At 39.0% G+C, this 26751-nt stretch overlaps 2 protein-coding genes across 3 annotated transcripts in view; one reads left to right on the top strand and one right to left on the bottom strand.

The window, feature by feature from the left end:
• Nucleotides 1-3051: 3051 nt before the first annotated feature.
• On the bottom strand, nt 3052-6420 carry RAG2 (recombination activating 2). The gene has a single exon (XM_022583600.3). The coding sequence runs from the start codon at nt 4949-4951 to the stop codon at nt 3368-3370; it is 1584 nt and encodes a 527-aa protein (XP_022439308.1). The 5' UTR covers nt 4952-6420; the 3' UTR covers nt 3052-3367.
• The window catches only part of IFTAP (intraflagellar transport associated protein), a 59277-nt gene continuing 37838 nt past the window's right edge, over nt 5313-26751 (top strand). The window contains exons 1-2 of one of the 2 annotated variants that reach the window (XM_022583601.2): nt 5313-5428; nt 22237-22391. In XM_022583601.2, coding sequence (XP_022439309.2) covers nt 22250-22391 — 142 coding nt within the window. In that variant the 5' untranslated portion in view covers nt 5313-5428; nt 22237-22249. The other variant, XM_022583602.2, reaches the window with a different exon arrangement.

Genomic DNA, 26751 nt, shown 5'->3' with positions numbered 1-26751 from the left:
GAGAGAGAGAGAGAGAGAGAGAGAGAGAGGGAGAGGGAGAGAGGGAGAGAGGGAGAGAGGGAGGGAGAGAGAGAGAGAGAGAGGGAGAGCATTCTAGACCTTATAATACCTTGTGGTTAAGGCTGAGGTGCAACCCAGGAGTCATCTTCCAAGCTAACCTCAGGCCAGGTGGGAGTGTGGATGTTGAGAAGCAGCTATAGTGAGGCGGGACAATGACCCTAAGTACCAGATACTTCACCCTCACTCGTTCCTACTCTTGACACCTCAGCATTATATTTCTTCTGGAACTTGGAGAAAAAGTTGGGTGAACACAGAGAGCTCTAAATTTATTAAAGCTAAATTTCCAATGCACAGTAAAAGGGATGCATAATGTAATGTGAGTTGATTTATAGAAAAATACAGTTTTATTTCTTGTAACTCTGAGTCTATAAGCAGAGATTTGCAAGCATTACAGCTATTAAGGAGGTGATGGGGTTCAGAGGAGGCTTCCTGGAGGAGAAGCAGGTGTCTGAACTGGGATGTAAAGAGTGGATAGGAATGGGCCAGATGGACTAGGGTACTGGCAGGTGTTATAAAGTGCAGGAGGGAAGGTGTGCCCTGCAGAAGGAATGGGTTGCCCCAAGGCCCTGAGTACACGTGAAACAACTAGGGCTGCTCACCAGAAATGTTATCAGTTCAGCATTTTTGGAGACTGAGCACAAAGTGTGAAGAGAGTAGTAAAACAGAGAGGTAAGCAGTAGGGGACAGGTCAACATGATAGGAATGAAATTGTATGTGATTTTATTGTACTGATGAAAAACTGGGGGCCCCTGCCCTGCTCACCTCTCCATGCTTATGCCACTCCTTGCTCCCCATGTTTACTATGTGCTCCCCAGACTGATGTTCTTTCAGTTCCTCAAACGTGACAAGCTTCATCTCACCCTTTAGACGAACTACTCCTTTTCCACTATGCTTTCCCTCCTCCTAACACATTGAGCTCATTTGTACTTGTAGATGAGTAGAGTCCCTTAAAATAGTCACCCTGGAAAGCCATATACTTATTTATTGATATTATTCTTGTGTAAAGCGTTTTGGGACTTACCTTTAGCACTCATTTGTGAGGCTTATCAGAAAACCCATTGTGTTATCTCAGACTTCATTTTTGGGCCTAAAGTGCTAATAATACTGAGAGTTATGCCCTACTAGACTTTGGACATTTGTCTGTTTCCAGAAACCAAATCCATCTCTAACTATTGAGTATCTTCAAAGGAATGAAACATAGGCTCTGACGGTGATTGAAAAGTGAGTCCTAGAAATGTTTTCGGCAAAAGCATTACATCATTGGGATAAGTGAATACTTTTCTAATGTGGTTCATTTGAAAGTTTGCATGTGCTTAGTAGAAAAAAACCCTTATTATCTTAAAATCACATCTGGTGGACTCATTGGTGAGATGACTTAAAAGACCTATTTTTACAAAAATTTATGGTAAGTAAAACCAAAGTACTTGCTCTTGACACACACACACACACACACACACACACACACACACACACAACAAAACAGCTATGCTAATGAGATCTGAGCTTGACTGTAGAACCCAGTGAGTTTATAACTGAATCACTCAGATTACCATATGTTGATCTCACTGATTACAAAACAAATATGGGTAATTATTTTTTAGCCACTTGGTCCCTGAAGACAAGTCAAGATAAGAGAACGTATATAGTACTTGAGGGAATAACCCTTTTGAACCCTGTGGAGGCTATCTCAGTTCCAACTTGTGCTACTTTCTACTAACAGATAAAAAATAAAACAGAGAGCTCCTGAGAAAATTAAACAGTATCATTTTGCCTGCAACTGGGTAACTACAAATGTTAATAATTGAAATAAATCAATATAAACAGAAGACGTTTTCATATTTTATTAGTTTTATATAGGTGATGGAAACAACAAAAATCAAAACAATGGTACAGCAAATTATTCAAAAGGTATATTCATCAAGCAATTATTCAAAAGATATATTCATCAAGCAATATTACTGAAACAAAGTGAATATGATTTAAGTTTTTCAAATTAATTTCAATATCTGAAACATGGAACTATTAGCAGAAGAACTTTTGTTCCAGGATTTCATCTCCTGTATGGTTCATATTTCCCCTAAATTTGGCAATAAGAACTTATACACTGTGGACTCTTAGTGAAAACTGATGAATAAGAGGTTATGGTTTAAGCTCTTGGCTAAAGTGAAATACTTTTCCAGAAAAATATTCCAGGAGGGAAGACATTTGTATCTAAGGTCATCTAATTATCAATTGATAATGTGAAGCCTCAAAGTTAACAGTCCTTTTAATTTCAATTCTAGCAAGTAGCTAATTGAACCTTAGCAAGCTCACTGATTTTATAACTTTCATTGGCAGCAAACTCCACATATTAACTAGACTCATAAACGCACATACATTTCTTTTTTCTCTTTTAAAATCATCTACCTGTTAACTTTATCAAATTCTCTAAACTTTTATTATTTGGGTAAGTAATCAATATTACTTGGGGAAATAACCTCTCCATGAGATTTATTTGGTGGTTCTTTCTTAGTGCCCTGTTTCGGAGAGCTAAGGAGCAGTGGACTGCCGTTTTCATTAAATCTCTCAAAGAATTGGTTCAAGTGCCTAGCTCTGGTTCATCATCTGGGACCATATGATGGGGGGGGATCCTTTGAAGAAAGTGCATGTGGATAGTTTGATAAAATGTAACAAACGATGTAGATTCTTTTTCTCTTCCTTCATGTCAATGGAGATTATTTATTTCTTCCTATCTACCTATCTACCTACCTACTTAGCTCCTCATAGCGTTTTCTGTACATGGGCATAGTCAAGTGGCCATCTTAGAGGTGTACAAAGAACATTTGTGTGGGATACAGGTGATTCAGCTTTAATTTTTGGTCAACTACCAAACTGCTATAGTTCACAAAATAATTCATTTAATTTCGTTGAGTGTTAGTTTTTTTACTGATTAAATTTGTTTTAACTGCTCTATGGATTATTTGTTATCAAAAGTCCTATAAGGGATATAAGCATAGCTTGATTATTATTACTGCTTCTGTGTTTAAGATTCCTTGAATAAAAAATTCAGGTCATAAATTCTCTTTAAGATAACTGAGTAAAATATTTTCAAAATATAGGTTATAGGTCCTGTATAGGTCTAAATACAATGACTGTAGTTAGAATTGTATTATAGGCACTTTTACCTGGCACTTCATTCATATAACTAAAAGAAAACATTAGACATTTTCAATAAACAAAAATAGGAATATAAATTTTATCATTGTTATGATTCTTTAAAATAGGTTTGAAAATTTGATGCACTTGAATCTGAAAGGCTCTTGTTGAACTAATCAAACAACCTTCTAAGAAAGGATTTCTTGGCAGGAGTAATAATTTTCCCAGAACCCTTTTTGTGGAGGGATTTCAGTGGAGGCTTTTTTAAGGGTAGAACTCTTTTGGGGGTTTGCAGTGCTCTTGCTATTTCCACATGCTCGTTGCAATAATATTTGTTGCTTCCTTCTGACAGATGGATGAGTGTGCTTTCTGCCAGATCCATACACTGGGCATGGACCCAATGCCCATCTCCATGAGAGCAGTAAATCATGGCAGGTTTGTTGAGCTCAGTTGAATAAAATGGTACCCAAGTGTTGATATCCACATAACAAGTACGGCAGCATGTAATCCAATAGCCTGTTTCAGACTCATCTTCCTCATCATCTTCATTATAGGTGTCAAACTCATCATCACCATCAAAACTATTTGCTTCTGCACTGAAACAAAATTCTTCTGAGTCTTCAAAAGGAGTGGAGTCCCCTGGGTCTTCCGTTGATGTCTGACTATTTGTGAATGTTTTCTGATCTTCATTCACATCGTCTTCAGCACATTTCAACGTATAGAAATAGAATGCTTCTGAAACAACCTGTTTATTGTCTCCTGGTATGCCGAGGAAAATAGTTCCATTTCCCATGTTGCTTCCAAACCATATCTTGCTGTGCTTAATATCTGGGGTCCAATCTGGGGTTTCCATCTCACGAATTTCCATCTTGTTGTCCTCAAAAGAGATGATGTTGCAGACCATTCTTTTTTGATTTTCAAGCTGATAGCCACCAATGATAACAAATTCATCATTGCTTATTTGAGTCAGGATTGCACTGGAGACAGAGATTCCTCCTGGCATGACTGTGCAATTCACAGCTGGGCTACCCAGAGGGAGATCAACCCTTATTCTGTATAGGTTGGCAGGGCGGATGTTATTGGCAAGTGAATGGCCTCCTAAAATATAAATGGTATCATTTCTGGCAATGGAGACGTGAAAAGATAGCCCATCCTGAAGTTCTGGAAGAATGTATGATGTAGAGCACCCAAATTCAAAATCCACCAAGAAAACATGGGGCAGGCAGTCAGCTACACTGTTCCATTTTTCTGTGGTTCTTTGGGTGGAAGGTATGTATGACCGTCCTCCAAAGAGAACACCCACACTTTTTCCGCGACTATACACCACATCGATGGAATGACCATACCTGCCTTCAGGAACATCTCCTACCAAGTCTTTCTCTGTGCAGCGAAAAGTAACTTTTTTGTTGTTCTTGCAAACAACAGACATGATATAAATCTTATCTGAAAGCTCATTGTTTGGTGTTTTCCCTCCATGGATGATGTACTGATGCTTTTCAGACTCTAAGTTGCCTTTGAATGTGCAAGTGGCTGGGTAACGAAGAGGAGGAAGGTAACAGGAGTCCTTAGAGAAAACTGCAGGCTTCAGTTTGAGATGGTTATGCTTTATATCAAAATGGAAAACTCCAGTGGGGCAGGACCTTTTGGGCCAGCCTTTTTGGCCAAAGAAGAAAACTTGCCCATCAAAATTCATTAATGAGAAGCCTGGTTGAATTAAGGCTATGTTATTACCGACTGTTACCATTTGTAGTGACATATTTTCTGATCGTGGATAGATCTTTTACCTGAAAGAATTACAAAATTTTTTTTGCCTTACTACATCCCTTCATATAAAATCACTGTGTTTAGATCCCCTCACACGTAAGAAGCATTTTAAGAAAAGAGCTGTCCCACAAGCTCGTAGTGGCCTGAATTCGCAAAATAGCAAAAATTCAGGCAGCTAGGTAAGCAAAGAGAAACAGAACCTTCCAGCTTAATACCGTTCAAGAAGCTGGGACCCGTTTTAGACATGGACTAGCGTCCCTTAGACTTCTGGGAATTGTAGTCCTTTTCCCTTAAAGATTCGCCGCTTGCCAACAGAAAGAACGACATTTCCCAGAAATCCGTTCTCTATGGGATGCGTGGCTACGATAGTTTGTCTCTGTGGCTCCGCGAGAGGAGTCTGTCTGAATAAAGACGCCAAAAATGCGAAGTGACTAGATGGGAGCCAAGACGTAAAACTAGGGAAGAAGAGGTGAGAATGGCGGACGCAGACCCAACATCCAGGTTACGGGAAAGCTTCGGCACCGGGGGCGGCGTCAGGCTACCCCCGTCCGGGTGTTGTTGGAGCGTCTCCTGGGGACTCTTATTAACAGGTGACCCAGTAGGAAGCAGGGCTGCTTGTGGCTAGAGAGGGGTTGCCTGGAAACCGCAGCCCGAAGAGACTCCCGGCCCAGGTGTCCTCACGGACTTCTTTGGAGCTTTGGAGCTCGACTCAAAATTGCACCCCTGGGCTTCCCTGGTGGCGCAGTGGTTGAGAGTCCGCCTGCCGATTCAGGGGACGCGGGTTCGTGCCCCGGTTCGGGAGAATCCCACATGCCGCGGAGCGGCTGGGCCCGTGAGCCACGGCCGCTGAGCTAGCGCGTCCGGAGCCTGTGTTCCACAACGGGAGAGGCCACAACAGTGAGAGGCCCGCGTACAGAAAAAAAAAAAAAAAAAAAAATTTCACCCTCGGGCCTCCTTAGGTTAATGGGGCGGGGGTGTGACGGAGGCACAGAGAATAAAAAGCTATGACTATTTTGCGGAACCGAAAGATTAGTCTCTGAATACCTGGAGTGCAGGGGAGAATTTACCTGATAATGTTTTTTTACCACTCCTGTATTTAGTCATGGAGACACAGTAATGAGACTTTAGCGGGTACCCCGCCAGAGGCTATTTGTTTTCTCAGCTGCTCTTCCTCCGGTATTTAGAGTTCTTTTAGGGATGCAGAGAAGTTTCCTAAACACCTCTCCTTCTCCCTTCCTCCCCCAGCCCCCACTCCTCCCTCTTTTTGGATAAGAAAATAGAGTTAGTGGCTGTTATTTCAGATCTCTCTTTCCAGCTCCAGAACCTTGGAAGTAATTAGTAATTCTGTTGTAAGCAGGCATTAAGCAAAGAGGTGCCAGAATTATTCAGAATGTAATATTTGTATGATTTTTTAAAACAGGTATTTACTAGATGGAGTAAGCTTGATAAGTTTTATTTTTTTTTTTTTGCGGTACGCGGGCCTCTCACTGTTGTGGCCTCTCCCGCTGCGGAGCACTGGCTCCGGACGCGCAGGCTCAGCGGCCATGGCTCACGGGCCCAGCCGCTCCGCGGCATATGGGATCTTCCCTGACCGGGGCACGAACCCGCGTCCCCTGCATTGGCAGGCGGACTCTCAACCACTGCGACACCAGGGAAGCCCGATAAATTTTAATTTTTAGAAAAATTATTACTTACCTTGGAGAGATGTCAGGAGCCTTAATGGGAAATGCACGCCCTGTTTGCAGAGTGAGGTCCTAGGCACTAAAGAGTAAAGGAAACAAAATAGCACAGATTCCTTGACTTTTAAGAGTAAATTGTTAATATGCTTCAAAAACAGTATAAAACAGTGTCTAAGAGTATGGGCTCTGAAGGCTGACTGGCTGGATTCAAATCCTGGCTCTGTCACTTAACTGTGTGACCTTGGGCAAGTAATTTAACCTCTTTGTGTCTCAGTTTCCTCATCTGTAAAATGAAATAATAATTTTACCTACCTTACAGGTTGATGTAAGTTGTGATTAGCAAGTTAATACATGCAAAGCACTTAGGACAGGGCTTTATACACCGTAGGTCATAGCTGTGACGATTATGCTTGAACTTATAAAAAGTAAGGTTGTTAATGCAGTTACCTGCCAGTCATGGTAGATGATGTTTATAATGTTGGAGATGATTAGAAGGGCTTCAGGATCTGGGAGTCTGGTTAGTGAGTGTAGACTGATAATTTTTTAGACTAGTGAGAATTGGATAAACATATACAACAGAGGAGTTGGTGGTAGGTTCAGTTTAAATAACAGGAAATATTTCATTCTTCTTGTTACCCTTTCTCTAACCCCTCATTAAATATGCAGACTCTGAAGTTGGAATGTCTGAGTCCAAATTTGGGCTCTAAAAGTTATTTGCTGTGTAACTATTTTGGGCAAGTTTTTTGTCTCTTTTTTTATCTGCAAAATGGGGATAATATTAGTACCTATTCATTGAGTTATTTTTGAGAATAAATGGGGTGACACATGTAAATCACATAGCACATGTGTGATCATATATGCTGGCACATAATAAGTATTGAAGAAATGTTCATTGATGCTGTAATTTATTTTTATTCCCCTTGCAAAGGTTCTTTGGACCGTGTGGCGTTTATGGTCAGTCTAGTGAGATCTTGGTGGGGCTTTTTGCCTTGAAGATCAGGTGTAATTAATTGCTAATTATTCTCTTCTACTTATGTTTAGCTTACTTGGGAGACTCCTCAAGGTGTGATATTTTAATAATCATCTGTGGGTTATTAAACCAAGCGAGGAACTGGTGAATGAGAAGGATTATTACTAAGGTTATGAAAGCAAGCCTTTTTTTCCTCAGACCATGGTGGTTTGTAGGTTCAGCAACTTGCCTTGCTTATGAAATAACCTGGGCAAGTGTTTTATTTACTCGTGGCCTATCCAGGTATACAGGAGAGAAGGCATCTGTGCAACTAAGAAAATGCTCTCCATAGGAACTGAAAGGAAGTATTCTCGGCGCTCAGTTTGGTAAAGGAAAACCGTACGCGATTACACTCAGCATGATGTGTGATGATTTTTAGAGAGTTGCTCACGTTTGGGCTGAGGGAGCACCAAAGCCTGCTTGTTGTAAACACCTGTGAAGACCGTTATTGGGATAGAAAGCAAGCTCTACAGAGGTAATGGGCCCCAGATCCCAAGGGGTGACCATACAACAAGAACACTTGCTTTTAAATGGAAAATTAAAAACAAAATGTTTTCATTGTAGCCCACTGGCTTCATTTTAAAGTTCATAGGGATTTTGGCTTCTCATAAGTGAAAACACTGTTATTATAGATTAAACAGAAATATTTTCTTGGGCAAGACATAAGGAATACTACCCCTTTTTGTAGCTTATTTTGGGTCACCAAAGATTTCTGACCTGTTCTCCCTTTGGTGCCCTGCTATTTGGCTCACCTCATAATTTCAGGGCCCTAAAAATAGTGGTAAAGTTGATTACTGTTAAGATGAATTACCTCTTCTTGTAACACAGTTCAAGAATCTGTGTATTTAATTTTTAGATTATTCATTTTAAACTATGGCCAGATGACTTATGTATTTAAAGAATGAACAAGAACATTGAAAGTGTTTTCACATTATTTTGCCATACTTGTTTATTTTGCAGTTTTCCTTTACTAACTTAAATATGTCTTCACAGGAATAGACTATAGTATATTTTCCACGGTTTTACTATGACTCTATTCATCACATCTTGGTTTTTAAATGAGTTTTTAAAAGGTGACACTGGAACTAAAATAATCTACTGAAGTGGTTTTCTTTAAATAGGCCAGATAAACACAGGCAGATTTTGAAAAAAAAGACACTGTTCTTTGACCGAAAGAAGTTTCAAAGTCAACACATTAAAGGTTCTTTTTAAAGGTCAGAAATATAGGACCAATAAATTTATACAAGTCTCCCAACCCCATGCTAACATTCCTCAGCAGGGAGATTTTCATTTATTCACTGTGAAGCTAGGGCATAGTTGAGAATCAAAAAAGGGCTAATGATGTAAGGTCTGGGTTTGTAGTTTCCTGTGTCTGAACTGACACTCTTTTCCTTCCAAAGGAAGCTACTGTACCCAGAAGCATTAAATCTTGCTGATCAGTGTTGCCCGTTTTCCTGATTGCTCCAAAAGAGCAGGTAACCTCGTGTAACTGCAGTCTTTTCGTGTACGAATTAACACTCTTGCACGGTTAATCAGGTTTGAGGCATACAATGTTTGATTTTTTTTGCTGGCAGTAAAACCAGGATTAGGTCTTCCTTCTGACACTTATGCCAGAGAAGCATGTATGCACTAAGATTAAAATTTCAACACTGTTGCAACAGGAATAAAATCCTTGCAGCAGCCTGAGACCAGAAAGCCCCTCTCTTTCCAAATTCTACATCATCCCTTCCCCATCTGGACACCCAGTCCACCTGGAACTAACGTACTGCTGAAGGGGGGCATCTTTCCCTTAAAGTTGACAAACGTAGGCTCCCATATTTTAGCTCTGGTAGAAATGAAGTTATTGGACCTACCTGAAGGCCAGGGGCGCAGCTCACCCCTCTCTGAATCTTTGCCGCTAAACCAGGTATTAAATGTCAGCGCTTGGGGAAGATTCACTGACTGCTCACTCTGACCGTGGCCTGCAGAAGGATGACGGTAAAGAAAGTATGTATGTGTGCCTACAGATGTTCCAGTGAACACTGATCTAACGGGAGTAACTGACTGTGACCTTTTTTTTTTTCTTTAGATGGTTAAGGGAGATATCCAACCAGGGTGTACCCTCAAGATTTAACTGTTTCCTTACTGGTGAACAATGGAAACATAATCTATTATCTGTAAAGACCAAAAAAACCACAAAAAACTGGTAAAATCCTGATATATTAAAAACATTTTAGAATGTTTAATATGTTTATTAAATGTTTATTATTTAAACACTTAATAAACATTAATAATATAATAATGTTTATATAATTAATAAACATTAATAATAATGTTTATTATTTAAACATTAATATTTAATGTTTAAATAATTAACATTATTTAAAAAATACTGTATGATTCGAATGGGAAATTATTTTTACTAAAGCAGAGACTACTGATACGAATGTCAGTTATTTTGACCGTGAATTGCTCCTCAGTGGTCTCATTTTCTTTAATGCAAAGCTCAGAAGGAGTTCTGATTATGGGAGGCCTACCACCAACTTTGTGTCAGGGAACTGCTGTGTAATATTGTATAGTGGAATGATTAAGAAAATGGGCTTTACAGTCAAGCTGACCTGGTTTTCTCTGCCAGCTTTGCCATTTTCCAGGTGGAGTCATCTTAATCCTTAAGCCTCTTTTTCCCACCTCTGAAATGGGTATAGAAATATTTACGTCAAAAGATTGTTGCAAAAAGACTAAATGAGATAAAGTCTTTGAAGTGCTCAGCCAAGGAAAATATTCCACAGTGGTCTTAAAAACTATGACAGTAGCCTCCCCATTCCCACTCCAAAGTTTCATAATCAAAGGAAGAATAAACCAAAAGGTTGAGAACAGATGAAAAAGCTGACTTAATTTTTTTTAATGGACCTGAGTTTTTAGAGCAGTTTTAGGTTCGCAGTAAAATTGTGTGGAAGGTACAGAGGGTTCCCATATACCTCGTGCCCCCCACTCACTCATAGCCTCCCTCATTACCAACATCTCCCACCAGAGGTACATTTGTTACAATCGATGAACCTACATTGACACACTATTATCACCCAAAGTTACATTAACATTCACTCTTGGTGTTGTACATTCGATGGCTTTGGACAAATGTATAATGGCATGTATCTACTATTATAGTATCATGCAGAATAATTTCACTTCCCTAAAAATTTTCTGTGCACCACCTATTTGTTGCTCCCTCCCCTCAATCCATGGTAACCACTGATCTTTTTACTGTTTCCATAGTTTTGCATACTCCAGAATGTCATATAGTTTTCAGATTGGCTTCTTTCACTTAGTAATATACATTTAAGTTTCCTCCTAGTCTTTTTATGACTCGATAGCTCATTTCTTTTTAGCTCTGAATAATATTCCATTGTCTGGATATTCCACAGTTTATCTGTTGTATTTTCCTACTGAAGGACATCTTGGTTGCTTTCAGGTTTTGGCAATTATGAATAAAGCTGCTGTAAACATCCATGTGCAGGTTTTTGTGTGGACATAAGTTTTCAACCCCTTTGGGTAAATACCAAGGAGCACTACTGATAATTCATATGGTAAGAGTATGTTTAGTTGTGTTAGAAACCTCCAAACTGTCTTCCAAAGTGGCTGTATGATTTTGCATAACCACCACCGATGAATGAGAGTTCATGTTGCCGTACATCCTAGCCAGCAGTCGGTGTTGTCAGTGTTCTGGATTTTGGCCATTCTAATAGGTGTGTAGTAGTTATCTTGTTTTAATTTTCATTTTCCTAATGACATATGATGCGGAGCATCTTTTCATTTGCTTATTTGTCATCTCTATGTCTTCTTTAGTGAGGTGTCTAGTAAGGCGTTTGGTCCATTTTTTAATCAAGTTGTTTGTCTTCTTATTATTGTATTTTAAGAGTTCTATGTATATTTTGGATAACGGTTCTTTACCAGATGTGTCTTTTGCAAGTATTCTCTGCTATCATGTGGCTTTTCTTTTCATTCTCTTGTCAGTGTCTTTTGTTATTTTATTTTATAGTTTTATTTATTTATTTATTCGGCTGCGTTGGGTCTTCATTGCTGTGCACGGGCTTTCTCTAGTTGCGGTGAGCGGGGGCTACTGTTGTAGCGGGCTTCTTTTTGTGGTGGTTTCTCTTGTTGTGGAGCATGGGCTCTAGGTGCGCAGGCTTCAGTAGTTGCAGCACACAGCCTCAGTAGTTGCAGCACGCGGGCCCTAGAGCTCACGGGCTTCAGTAGTTGTCGCACGTGGGCTTCAGTAGTTGTGGCTCATGGGCTCTAGAGCACAGGCTCAGGAGTTGTGGTGCACGGGCTTAGTTGCTCTGTGGCATGTGGGATCTTCCCGGACCAGGGATCGAACCCGTGTCCCCTGAATTGGCAGGCAGATTCTTAACCACTGTGCCACCAGGGAAGTCCTGTTAGTGTCTTTTGGAGAGCATAAGTTTTTAATTTTTATGAAGTTCAGCTTATCAATTATTTCCTTCATGGATCGTGCCTTTACTGTTACATCTAAAACGTCATTGCCATACCCAAGGTCATCTAGGTTTTCTTCTATGTTATCTTCTAGGAGTTTTATAATTTTTGTTGTTAACACTTAGGTCTGTGATCCACTCTGAGTTAATTCTTGTGAAGGGTATAAAGTCTGTGTCTAGATTCCTGTTTTTGCATGTGGATGTCCAGTTGTTCCAGAACCCTTTGTTGAAAAGACTGTCTTTGCTCCATTGTATTGCCTTTGCTCCTTGGTCAAAGATCAGTTAGCTATACTTATGTGGGTCTATTTCTGGGTTCTCTATTCTGTTCCATTGATCTATTTGTATATTCTTTCACTGATACCACACTGTCTTGATTACTGTAGCTGACCTAATTTTAAACAATTCATTAAAAACAGTTACATCAAGAAAAATATATACCATTTATTAAGCCCACTTCCCGACCATAAAACTTTTCATTTCTTTGTGCTCTATTCTAATTTTTATCCAAATGTATACATATTTTTACTTAGTTATGATAAGAATGTATTTAAATTTTGTTTTCTTTTTAATGTAACATTATTTCATATATACTATGAAATGTATATTTTATTTCCAAAATTTTTAATAGTTGCCTAAAATTCCATTAAGTAAATATATCTGACCATTCAGTATTGTTGGTCATTTAATCAGGTTCTATGTGGCTTAGATGATAGAATGCAGGGATCAGAGGTAGACAGATTTGGAGTTGGGTCTTAGTTCTGCCACTTACTAGCTGAATGGCCTTTTTGACCTTCAATTTCCTTATCTCTAAAACAGGGACGATACCTGCCTTACTGGGAGGATTAATGGATATAAACTGTCTGTTATAAAGAGTGTACTCAGTAGATCTTGTGTAATGATGATGGTGCCATAAATATATTTGTGTAAGTGAAGGTTTTCATTTTTTGCCAAATTTTAGGATATATTTTCAGGGTTGACTTTTAAAAAACTGACAAGTAGCTCAGTTGTTTGGCTGATTCTTGGCATTTGGAATGTTGGTCCATGCCTTAAAAAAGTGTCATCATCTCTTCTGTTACTTCCATGATGACTTTTTTTTCTGTCTGCAAAAGAGTATTGGGTTATTTCTCTAACCTATTTATGGTGTTGTATAATGATTATGGCACTTGAAATTCCAGCATCAGTGACAGCTCTTATAAAATTGACATATTGGTTATCTCCACAGTAAATATAAAGTAAGAAATGCAACCTAGAAACCAGGGGTAGGTTTAGGTAAGTGTTTTAGCCTTTGCATTCTACTAACACCAGAAAACAGGCAGTTTTTTGCTAAATGGGTTAGTTGTCTCCTAAAGAGACTGGAAATTAGCAACATATTTGGAAATGGATTTTTAAACCCTGAGCCCTTGCCACACATTAAGAGAGCATTAGACTCGCAGTGAGCTCCTTTAGAGCCCCCCGTCTACCAGTCCTCAGCATAGAAACTAAATGTGAAGTCATGAACAATATTTATTGAGTATCCACTGTGTATAGAGTCATGCGGAGAATTAGGAAAAAAAAATCACAGACTCAGCTCTTGCCCTTAAGGAACATGCATGATAGCAGGATGAAGCAACTTTTTGATTGAGGATAAACATGTTTTACATTCTTCCTATGCTCACCCTTTGTTAAAAGTTCACCAAGAAATCACAGTCATAGGGACAGAGTCAAATTCCTACCGAAATATATGGATTTCTCGTGCCTTAAGTCCAAAGACTATGGACAATTAAAGAATACAAGTCAGTGTCATTACAGAGTAGAATAAGTTTTATTCCACAGAGGAGATAAAAAACTTAGTAATGGGATATACTGACATAGTAATTGAATGAAAAGGAAGCATAATTGGAGAAAAATAGAACGTCAGAGATGGAAGACAGCTTCAAGTCCAGTCCCCTTATATCTACATTCAAACTGCTAAAGGCCAGAAAAGTTAGATAACTTGAAAGGGTAACATAGCTGCAGGGGTGTGTGTACATGGTGGGTGGAGGAGGGCAGGGGAGGAGCACAGTTTTGTGAACTCATGACAGTGTTTCTTAAGAAGTGCAGTGACCTGTCAAGCATTTCCATCCCCATCGTATAAATGGAGAAAAAACTTGTTGCTCAATGGGTTAGCAAGTGTTTGAAATGAGGTCAGTGGCAGCTTTTCATAGCATCCAAATAGGCATAGACAGGGCTTCCCTGGTGGCACAGTGGTTGAGAGTCTGCCTGCCGATGCAGGGGACACGGGTTCTTGCCCCGGTCCGGGAAGATCCCACATGGCGCGGAGCGGTGGGGCCCGTGAGCCATGGCCGCTGAGCCTGCGCGTCCGGAGCCTGTACTCCGCAACGGGAGAGGCCCGCATACCAAAAAAAAAAAAAGTATAGACAATTTTTACTTCTTTAATAAGTGGCTGATTTTTCAGGAAATAATGTAAATAGTGTGGGAAAGGGAGATGTTTGGCTTGTTGAATGAATCCCATGATAGAAGCCACAACTGAAACTAGCCAAGAGGAGAAAAGAGGAAGGAAAAGGAAACGTATAGAAGGAAGCAATCTACAGTTAGTATGATGGGTTGTCAAGAGAAGAATGTAACAAGTGACTTGTCATTTTTTATTTAAAGTAATGAATTAAATACAGCCACCTGACCAGAATGTTCCGTGATGTAAGGTGGACACTTAGTTGTAAAATAAAATGGAGCAAAATTTCAGAGGTGTTTTACAATGTTGTACTAGAAAGAAAATGCACTTAAAATTTTTATTCTTAGAGAAGGAGGGAATTTGTGTATGTTAATTTCTACCTTTGAGTATAGAAACCATGATGGCAAAAAGAAATTGTTTTTATGTTGGTGTGTGTGTATGTTATGTGGTGTACATCAAGGCAAAATTGCAAATAAAATGCTGAGAGAAATTGGAAGCTAGGGAAGCACTGTATTACTTCTTAAGGCCCATTTATTATTCCATGGTCATAGGAATTTAGAATCAAAAATAGCTGAGAAATATATTTTAAAATCTTATTTCTTTTAAGATAACGTCAGATGAAAAGGTCAGCTTTATTTGCAAGATCTGGCATTTCAAAACACTTGGAAATGAATTCCTAAAAGCAGAGTTGATTTAGTTTGGCTGGTCTACACCTGCTCCTAACTAACTGTGCAGGTGTTGCTTTAAAGCAGGCTTTCTGGTTTTGTGAAAGTGCTGTGCACTGTGCATGTGGCCGACAGGCTCTGGAGCTGGAGAAAAAGGGATGATTTTAATTGAGAGTAGATGCCTTTGTGCCACAGTAGTTATGCAGTACAGATAAAATGAGCAATAATGGGACATTGCGTCCCATGGGAAGGTGGGATTACAATTGAGCTAATAAATCTTTTATGATTGAAATCTTATTGCGTGATTATAGAGCTCTAAAGTTAACTTAGAAACTCTACTGCCTTATGGATTCACAGCTTTATCAGGGGCCTTGAAAAAATGTGCACTGAAAAACTCACTGTTACTGTCTGTAACTCACTGAGGTAGTTGATCACATTTCTGAGGCTAGGAGATCAGTTTTGAATAAGATTGAAGTGTGTGTATTGTACATTTTTCTTGATAAAATGTATTAGTCTAGAGGTCAGTTAATATGCTTGTAGGAGTTTTGTTAGGGGGTGAAGGTAGGGTATTGACTTGTGATTACACGACTCTTAAATTTTTCAAAAAAGCAAATTAAGAAACAAAAAATGGTAGTGAAAAGGTATCTTTCTGCTTTCAAAAACAATGGATTTTCTGAAATTTGTCTTATGGGTATATCCTTCAGCTTCCATGTCCACAGGTAATTTGCTTTTTAAAAAAACAATAGGGAGTGAGCAGGGAGAGGCAGTTCTGAATGCTTAACTGTTTGCATTTTTGTTTAATGGAATTAATAACTGTGTAGTTGAAAACAGTCTAATAGTTGACCTGCCTCAGTGAGTCAATGCAGACGTTTCTGGGTTGACTTAAACAGCTTGGAGGAAGAGTATATTTTGGGTAAATAAAATTGATTTTATACAATCTGCTGATGAACAACAGGGCTTAATGAATGATAGCCTCAAGAAACCCCGTTGCAGTAACTTGGATGGATGATCAGGAAAGGGGGGAAGCAAATTTTTCAAGAGGAAAGTTTCTGCTTAAACATGTAATTTTATAGATCAGTATTATTCCCATCCTCCAGAGCTTTCTGCAAGAGGAAAACAATCAACACGCCTGAGTTCCAACATTTCTTGGTAAACTTTTACTGGGTGTCTTCTCTTTCTCTTTTCCTTAAGGTGAGATCTTTTGTCAAGGAAAGAGTAAAACAAAGACATGCGTACTTCTGAGACCTCTGCACAGATGACAATACACAACTTCTGTCTTCTAAAGCTTTGTAATCAACGTTCAGCCCTAAGCCTCTCCTGCCTCCCACAAATGCTTTCCATAATATTCACTGCAGAGGCTTGTACCTAGGGGAGTTTATATGGAAGTCCAGAGGCTTATACTGTCAACTTTTTCGGTGATAATGGAGAATTCCATGCTTTTTAACGTATTAAAAAAGGCTTGTTGGGAGAAGCTTATAAATTGGAATGCTGTGTATTCTTAGATGCTAGAATGTATGTCTTTATCTCATCCTGATAAACTGTAAAGGACTTTAGATCCTCTTCTGTTTTTAAGGTGTTTTGTATTTATGCCTTCCTCTTTTCCTTTGTTTTCTTGTTTCTACTGGTAGATGTCTAAAACAATGGTATGTATGCATATGTGTCTGTGTGTGTGTGTGCTTTGTCTCAAGATGTTTTGTATGTTATTGGGGTACAGAATGTGTGCTTGTAGTCAGATGCATGGATACATCCAACCAGGGTGAGATTGCTGCCTGCTGTTTAAGTTCCTGATGACTTCGTGTATGCCTTAAATGTCATAATCAAGAACATCTCATTACTGTTTATGATACGAGAACCACATAATACTGCTCATCAATAGAGTCATTAGTTGACAAAAACCTCACTTACAGTTTCTTTACCAGATTCCTTTATTTGTTCTCTGTGATTGGACTAGATGACCCTTAGGTTTCTCTCAACTCTGAGAATCTTTGGCAATTTCTGTCCTTGGATTTCGTACTCCTTAATATGATCTAAGCGACATAAAAAGTATTATAGGATGCAAAATAGTTGTTGTTCAGTCAAGGCAGAAGCCATCAGTTCACACCGGGTCTCTTCTATCATGTCAATAAATCTATACCCGTACAGTATAATTTGGTCTTTTGAGATTTGTCCATTTTCCAAAGTATAAAAGGAGACCTAGCCTTTGAAGTCTCAAGGTTGATGGTTTCATTCCTCAGGCTAGATGAATTCTTTTTAAAATATCCCATTTTATGTTTCACACAGCAGGAGCTTCTTATTAAGAAGAACTATGAGAATTTGGGCTTTGATAGCCCCTGCACAACTCTTTAAAAATGTGTTATTATTTATTACTTTCAAACATCAGTGGTAAACCTCACAGTTTAAAAAAACACAAACGTTTTTGCAGACGTACACCTTTCTGTGCTGTTAGAAAGCAGGTTACGTACTTTGAGAGGACACTAGCTCAGGGTGACTTGTTTCTTAAGGCTTATCACGCTGTCTCTGACAGTTGTGTTTTGTTTAGCTAAGTCTCATGAAGCAGGGACCTGAAGATAAGCATCAAAGATATGCTACAGAGGGCTGCCCTGGTGGGACAGTGGTTGAGAGTCTGCCTGCCGATGCAGGGGACACGGGTTCGTGCCCCGGTCCGGGAAGATCCCACATGCCGCGGAGCGGCTGGGTCCGTGAGCCATGGCCGCTGAGCCTGCGCATCCGGAGCCTGTGCTCCGCAACGGGAGAGGCCACAACAGTGAGAGGCCCGCGTACCGCAAGAAAAAAAAAAAAGATATGCTACAGCAATGGTGATAATTCCACATACCAAATTTTATAATAATGTCTGTAGAGGAGCAGGTACCCTTTACAGGGACCTTCCTGGGACAGACACCCCCTTCCCCACCCCATGTCCTCTGCCTGCCTCTTGTTTGTAAAAAGGCCCTAGTCTCCTAGATCTTCACTGAGTTCCAAAGAGCAGATTCAAACAGCTACTAACTAGGGAAGTGAGGGAATGTACAAACAAAGGAAGAACAAGCCCAACTTAATTTTTTTCATGATTGTTATCTTAAACCAATTTCTTGATTTGTGACCCCAAACTGTTGAGATAATGTCCTGTGGGTTCAACCAGCTGGCCCCAAGTGGACCTGAACTTGATGACACCGGAGGATCAATTAAAAACTGAAACTCCTAAACCATCACGGAGGCTCTGAGTACATAATACAATGTTGCAACCATTGCTTTTCCTCTCCCCTAGAAAAAGTTACAAAAGACAGACGTCCCTGCTATTCCATAGCAATGGAATGAAGGGTTGACAGTGGGGAATTATAGCCATGGCATCAGCTCCTGAATAAAGCAACTTTTCCGTTTTCACCAACACTTGTCTCTCAAGTATTGGTCTTTCCAGCAGTGAGCAGTCAAACTTGGGTTCAGTACCAGCCTCATCTAGTTACATGTCCTTTCAGAGAGCAGGTGACACTAACCGGCTTGAGTGGTCATTAGTTTCGTTATTTGTTAGTAAGAAAGGGGACTCCAGGAAGGTTATGTGACTTTCTTGCTAGCTCCCAGTGACTCAGTAAGAAGAGAGCCGTGTTCCTAAGGAAGCTTGTGGTCTCCCTGTGAAGTTCAGTAGTCCAAGCAGAGCAATACATCCTCCCAGTGGTTCTTCTGGGTGCTGTGACTGTGAAAGTGTTACTTCTGATTTACCAGTGGGTGTTGTTATACGTTTAGTTTTAATTATCATCACAATATGCTCTGGGTCTTTTATGTGGAGCTTTAAGCCTTAAAACAAAACACCAAACCAAAACAAAGAATCTTGTTGTCCAAGCATGTATGTCTCTCTCTCTCTTCCTTTTTCTGTTTTAGAAAAGTACTTTATGGTAAAAACACAAACTAATGTGAACGGTAACTGAAAAAGCATTGCTTCCTTCTAGAAAACCACTAGGATTTGCATAAACCACTTGACTGTCTGGTAAATGATTATCTGCTCTGTCAGTCTCTGGGGACTTTTAACATGAGGTTATTTATATTTTTATAGATAAGGAAAGTTCTAAATTTGAAGGTGGATATCTGTTAAACTCTCTAAACAATGACAGCTTGTAAAACTGGATTTTCCAAAAGTCTTTAAAAAGTCAGTAAAAACATAACCTCTCCTGTATTCTGGTAACCACATGAATAAAATTAAAGGCATTGAAAGATTTTGAATTTGTGCTGTGTACAGCCTGTTGATTGTTTGCCGTTTAGTAAAACTGAGATGTGTTAAGGCTAAATACTCAAAATACACCAATTTGAGAATTGCAAAGGAAGTTTAAAGGAATTTCTATTATCACCCTTAAAGCATCCACGAGAAGGCATTTACAGCAATATAAAATACAACCTGGCTGCTTCTGTTTGATATTTTGCCTGTAGAAGTAGATTACCTGAGAAGCCTTGAGAAAGAGATTGGTATAATACAGTGTTGGAATCTTGCTGGGATGCACTTCTGGAAGAGCAGGAGTTTTTGTAATTAAGTACGCGTCCTACTGATAGTAAAATAATAGCCACCTTTGAATTTATCATTATTTGTTATTTAGCAAGTGCAAGCGTAATATATTAAACTATGGGTTGCTGAAGCCTGGCAGTATTATAGGTAAATTTGCATACACTGTAACTGGTGCTTTTTCCTATATCTAATTTTCAGGTACAAATAGCTTGAAACAGTTTCTTTCATTTTGGGTTGGCACATAGCTACACTTTTTATTTTCACTTGGACTTCTACAATACCATGTTTTATCTAGGGTTGTAATGCATCACGAATTCTCTTGATTGATCTTTGGGTAATATTAGTACCTTAAAAGTCAAAGGGGTCACAGTCAAAACATGTCTTCATGTAGACAAAGGACAGAATACTAAGACTGATCCATTATCATCATCGTTGTCACAGCTAACATTTCTTGAGGTCCCATGTATATTCATCTAATCCTCATAGCAATCCTGGGAGGTTCTTATAGCTTCGCAATTCCAGTTTAAAACCCTTGGGGTCAGATGTCTTTCAGAATTCAGAAGTTTAGAAAGGTAATCAGGGTAAATGCCATGTATTACAGAAAATCTCCAGTGGGATCAGGAAAGCACCTCAAAAGCAAGCCCATTAGTATTTTTTCAGGGAAGCATATGAATAGTTATACTATCTAAACAGAATAAATAAAAGTCATAAACACTTTCATATTAATTCAGGTCAGGTCTTGCCACTAGGTGACTTTGGGTATCATCTTATGAATACATTTTTGTTTTATTTTTTTTTTCTGAGCTTTTTGGTAAATACCAAATAAAGTTAATAACAGACACCAGATTTTCACTCTTGTTTTGGAAAAATAGAAGAACCGTGGTGTCTATACAGTATCAGAGAACCCCTCCTTTTTATTATCCCCCATGAATTACACTGGGTGCTTAGGCTGTCATTATTCTTCTGCTTTGTGTAGATAGTCATTTTTTCTCAAAGCTGTGTAAGAATCATATTTCACACAGAATGAATGGAATTTAACAAGATGAAATATCACAACTAAAAACAAAGTTCAAACTCTGCAGGGATTGAGACGTTGTGTCTTAGCTGACAAGCATTTAGTTAGCGAAGCAGTCAATGAATGAGCTGACAATGTGAAGGGGCCACTAGCATGTGAACGTGATCTTCAGGTATAAAGCAGGAGTGTAACATTTGGAACATGAGAGTTAGTCAAATCTCAGTGTCTCCAGACCATACCTGGAGTCTTGTCTTCATTTCTGGATGGCATATTTTAAAGGGATGCAGGCACTGTGAAATCTTTTCCAGGTAGATTGATCAAAAGGGTGAAAGGACCCAAAGCCATGTCATACAAGGTACAGATATAGTGATTGGGCAGGTTTAGTTGAGTCTTTTGCCAGCTTCTAGCAATATCTGACTATAGTACCTGCTCAAATGCATAATTTTAGCTTAAGACTGATGGACTGCCAGCTCTATGCCACCTCCTGAGCTATGAAAAGACATGGACCCTGCCTTTCACGGGCTCTAAGTCTAACAGAGGACACAGAAATGTATACAACTATTTACAGTACAATGTGATAAGTGGAACAGTAGACACCACTTATAGAGAGGCAGCACAGAAATTATGATTTGCTCTTCCTGTGATGATGGGAGATGGGAAGCTAAAGCTTTCAAAGAGAAACTGAATTCTGAACTGGGTTTTGAAAAAGAAATGAAGTGAATGAAATGAGAAGATTGAGAAAGGACAGTATAGGCTTGTTCAAATATTTGAAAGGATATCACGGATAAAAAGGATTGAAATTATTCAGTCCCATCCAGGGACTCAGGACCAGTTGGGGTAGGGTACAGGGAGACAGATTTAGGCTCAGTCTTAGAAGGAGGCTTTAATAGAGCTGTCCAAAGGCTTCTTTGGAACATTCAGAGTTCCCAGTGTCTGGATGTGTTAGAGCACAGACAAGTCAGCTGTTCGGCAGCAATAGTACAGTAGTATGGAGGGGTATGTGTGTGTCATGCAATGGTTAGAGAAACATAGTGAAGTACTTAAGGGCATGGGTTCTAGGATTACACTTCTAGAACTGACACTTCTGCCTACTGGCTCTGTGATCTGAGATAGAATTGTTATGAAGTGCTCGGAATAGCACCTGTTACCTAATACGTGCTCAAAAGGAACTAATAAATATTAGCCACTATTGTTGTCATTGGAGGGGTGGTTGTTTGACATATTCTTTGAAGTTCACCTTACCTTGAAAGATTTTGGGTTTCTAATTGTGTAACTGTGATGATATTCCTGTGAATTCAGAAGATGGAAATGAGGAACTGAAGCAAAAATAAAATTGTGATAGTTAACAGTTTAGCAGTTGAGATAGGAATAAAACTCTGGTCTCTTGAACTAGGGTTTATTGCTCTGCTAACTATCTTGACTTGTCCTTTTAGGGCCTTGGAATTCTTCTACCTACACATCTGGAGTATTTTTAGGAGAGGCTGGTACCGCACGACTCTCTGTAGCTCATGTTCTTCTTTGTCTTACAGAGAAAGTGGCTTCATGAATAGGAATGCCTGCCAGATACCAGAATTGGAGGTGATGGATGAAGATCGGCATATTGAAGAAGTCTTGGATAAGTTTGTGAATTGTCACGAGCAAACATATGAAGAATTTCTGAGCACTTTCACTCATCTTTCAAAAGGTAAAATGGAGAAGTAAACTTTCTATAGCAGTTGAGACAATGAATTTTATTATAGTTTTATGTCTTTGCTGTCTTTTTCAGAAAGACTATTGAATGAGCATTCATTCATTCTATCTCTTTGATCAGGTAATTCTCATCAGGGCGTTTGCAACTGCTGCATGTAAATACTAACATTTTTATCCAATCAAGAGTTGTATTATGGAGTCAGAGCCATTGAATTTGAGAACTAAAGAGGACTTGAGAAATCATTTAGTAATAATCCCTTCGTTTTATTTTTGAAGAAACACAAGTGCAAAAAAGTGGAGGTTTTTAAAAGCATATTGAAAACATTGAAGGAATCTAGCATCGTGTAGGGTGTGGAGTAACACTGCACACTTTTGGATTCTGCCATAGCCACTTTCTGCCTTGGAGGGAGGTCACTGAGTAAAGAGGGGATAGTAATAGTACCTTAAAGGTTGATGACGGTTATTTGAGATAATCCATGTAAAGCTGTTAGCATAGCGGCTAGCACACACATGCTGAATGAAGGCCAGGTATTAGTATTATTGTCGTTGTTGTTGTGGTGGTGATGATGATGCTATGCTTTCTGTAGAATGGAAACAACCTTTTAGACCGGAGTGATAACTAAAACCCTAAAGGCCAAACCCGTGCTGTGTGTTTCTTGGGATGTGTTTGGTTGCCTCGTGCAGTATTGTTGTTTTATTAAGCCAACAGTTATAAGTTGGAAATTTTACATAAAGAACTTGATTTGCTTTTTTTTTCTGATTAAGTGAGAAGGTCGGTTACCTCTGATTTCCCTGATGGCAATATCAGCTGGAGTTCAGGAGCCCTTGCCATGTGACCTCCGTCGTTTGACACACTCTCTGGCTCTCACACACTCGAAAAACCTGTGTATACCCTGCCTGCTTCCCTCACTTAAGTGGCTTCTGTAGGCATTGAGTTGTTGCTGTCAACCTTGGTCCTTTCTGGGTCATGGGATCCACATTCGGGAGACTGTTGACTCAGCTCTTAAGCGGAGTCCAGCGTGCATCTGGTCATGACAGTCTCAGGATACCTGACTTCATGATTTGAAGTTATAGTTCATGTGTCCTTAAGAAATGTAAAAGAAGGGTAGTTATAAGGAAGAAAAGGAAAAGTGATTCCAACCTGATTCTTTTATTGTGCCAGGTAGTGGGAATATCATTATTTATTTTGTTTACACTTAGGGGAAACAGGAAATTTAGGAAATTCTTGTTAACTTGGGCTGTGAATGATCTATTTTGGCATGATATGTGGCATGATAGATTAATCTTGATAATGGCCGAATCATCTTTTGGTCTATGCACATGGATTTAGGAAGATGCTTGCTTTCTCTGAGCCTAATGATAGTTCCATGTTTTCCAGAGCCAAACATGGCAGTATGAATGGCTGGGGTAGGGTGTGGAAGCAAGGGTAAAACTGGCAGAATTAATGCATTTCAGTGTGCCCGTGGCATTTTGATAATCCAGATTATTTCGGAAATTTATTTGTAAGGCGGACTTTATTTTTGTACTCTGAAAGACTAAGAACTCCTTGCAAGGACTTGGATATTCTAAGGAGGTTATGCTGTTTTTGTTTTTGGGATAAGGGGTCTAATTCTTTTTTCAAATTTCTGTATGCTCATTCCATGCCGAGAGAAACTGTTGCAGATATGGTGACTTCATTTTGAGTTCAGTTTTAGGCCCCAAACTGAGCTGAAATAAATGATGACACAAGTCATGTAAACTGCATCTCCAAGCACACTAGTTTTTTCCCTTTCAAAATGTCCCTAGGCACCAGTTCACATTATAAACTAATGGCCTGAAAAAATTCCTCCTACAGCAAAGATTTGTGAGTGGAAAAATATGTCTTAAATCAGTAAGTGTCCTTTTTTCCCCCAGAAACATTTAAATACCTTCTGAAAAGTCAAATAGTACTTAGGGTCAAGCCTAAGAGTTGAATGATAGCCAGCAGAATTGATCAGTCAGTGTGTTCTGTCTGTTAGTTCTGTTTGACGGAAGACATGAAAGCTGTTTCTTCAAAGTTTTCTCCTTCTTTCCAGCCCTTCATTTGTCTTAGTGTATTTGGTTGTTTTGCTGATATGAAGTGGAATCTTTTCTGTGTTAAACTGGCTATCACCACATATACTTATGTACATTTCTTTAGTAAGTTTAGTATCTCAAGTACATTACCATTTCCACTGATTGTTCTATTTATTTTTATAATAGTTATATGCCAGAATGTTTATGGGATTCATTTTCTTTCCAAGAGTGTTAAAGGGGTCAGTAATCCTATTAAAAATATTTCCCTGGAAAAAATTAAACTATAGCCTTATTGAAGAAATTCACATTACTGCTTCAGATGCTTGGAAAACAGTTGGAAACTGTTAATATTGTACCATAACTGTAACTGTAGTACATTTATGTTGACCATGTTTTGCAGTTTTTTGGTTTTTTTTTTTTTTTTCCAGTACGCGGGCCTCTCACAGTTGTGGCCTCTCCCATTGCGGAGCACAGGCTCCGGACGCGCAGGCTCAGCGGCCATGGCTCACGGGCCCAGCCGCTCCGCGGCATATGGGATCTTCCCTGACCGGGGCGCGAACCCGTGTCCCCTGCATCGGCAGGCGGACTCTCAACCACTGCGCCACCAGGGAAGCCCTTGCAGTTTTTTTAAAAAGCAGCTCTGGTTTTAATAGTCACAGTGCATAGTTGATGATAACTCCAGTGTTTTGTCAAAATGTTTAAAGAGACATATTACTTATTAGTTTTAAGCAGACATTTATAATCGAATTCTCAATTAGTGGCATCAGTTCAAGAAAGTAAGACCGAGTTTAAGATTTGTGTTAGAAAATCAGCATGCAGATTTTGGTTTTGTTCAGTGAAGACATTATATTTTTGACATTATTGTGGATAATGATAAGAGGCTGACTTTCAATCTTTGGTATTTCAGTTTCTTTGTGAATATAATTAATTTACACTAGACTATTTGTCTAAAGGAAAAATGCTTCCTCCTTATCTGTTATGTTTCCATCTTTTTTTAGGTTATAAAAACACAGATATAAATAATTATACTTGATTTTCTGTTAATGCATTCATTCATTTATTCATTCAGTAATCCTCTGTGTCTTGTTATGATCTGAGTTTCTTGTTTTAGATGCTAAGGATTCAAAAACAATTAAGATATAGTTTGTGTTCTCAAGCACTCATAGTCTCACACACACACATACACACACGTACACATACACACACACCATTATTGTTATGATTTTGTGCTTCAGGTTAAATGATTAATTTCCATTAAGGTTGCCAATTTTACCAACTTCAGCTTAAAATGCTTTGGAAATTGAAATGAATCTACTGTGATTTTATGATTAACTCTTAAATAGGACTTCGTATTTCATTCTTAAAATACCTAGGATCCAGATTCCCTAGAATCCAGATTTACCTGTTTCTATATTACCCCATAATAGCTTTTTACTCAACTGCCATATTTATCTACTTTAACCTATTTTCTTATGTCGAGATCAAAGATCTTGTTTCTGATTTTGATGTGTAATTTTGTTTCTTGTTTTCTTTATGCTGTCCTCATTTCACTTTCAATACTTCGTGCTTTTAGCATTTTATTGTTCTTTCAACATGTATTTGAAAAGAAAAAATCCTGTCATCTCAATCTCCCTTTCTCCCTTCACACCTGTTAATATTTGAATTAAATTCCCCCTTAGGTAGAACATTGTGTGTCTGAAGGTTCTGGACAAATGGCTATGCCTGTGGCTTTATAATCTGGTGGTGGTCTAGTCTTTGATTGTCCCAAACTCTTAGTTTCAAAACCTCTGAATAGGTTTCAGTTTTTCTTAGGTTTTAATAATCTTAATACTCATGAGAGAGTTTGACCTTCTCTTATTGATAAGCAGCTAACATTTGTTAAGTACTAGGTATTATGCTTAGCACTTTACCTGGGTCATCTCAATCTTTGTAATTACCTAGTGAATTTCTTTTTTACATTTTTATTTTTATTATTCTTAACTTACAGATGAGGAAACCAAGGCTTAAGGTTAAGTAAATTGCTGTTATGGACTAAATTGTGTCCCTTCAAAATTTATCTGTTGCAGCCCTAACCAGTAAGGCAACTGTATTTGGAGACAGAGCCTTTTAAGAGGTAATTAAGATTAAATGAGGTCATAAAGGTGGGGTCCTAATTCAGTATGACTGGTGTCCTCATAAGAAGAAACACCAGGGATGCCTGTCCACAGAGAAAACACCACAGGAGGACACAGTGAGAAGGCAGCCATTTGCAAGCTAAGGTGAGGGGCCTCAGGAGAAACCAGACCTGCCTACACCTTGATCTCAGACTTCTAGCCTCCAGA

The sequence above is a fragment of the Delphinapterus leucas genome, chromosome 7, assembly GCF_059928025.1.
Source record: "Delphinapterus leucas isolate spDelLeu-1000000601 "Yukka" chromosome 7, BTC_Dleu_Yukka2, whole genome shotgun sequence".
Lineage (NCBI taxonomy): Eukaryota > Metazoa > Chordata > Mammalia > Artiodactyla > Monodontidae > Delphinapterus > Delphinapterus leucas.
The sequence above is the reverse complement of the archived record's forward strand: the minus strand, read 5'-3'. Positions and strand labels throughout refer to the sequence as shown.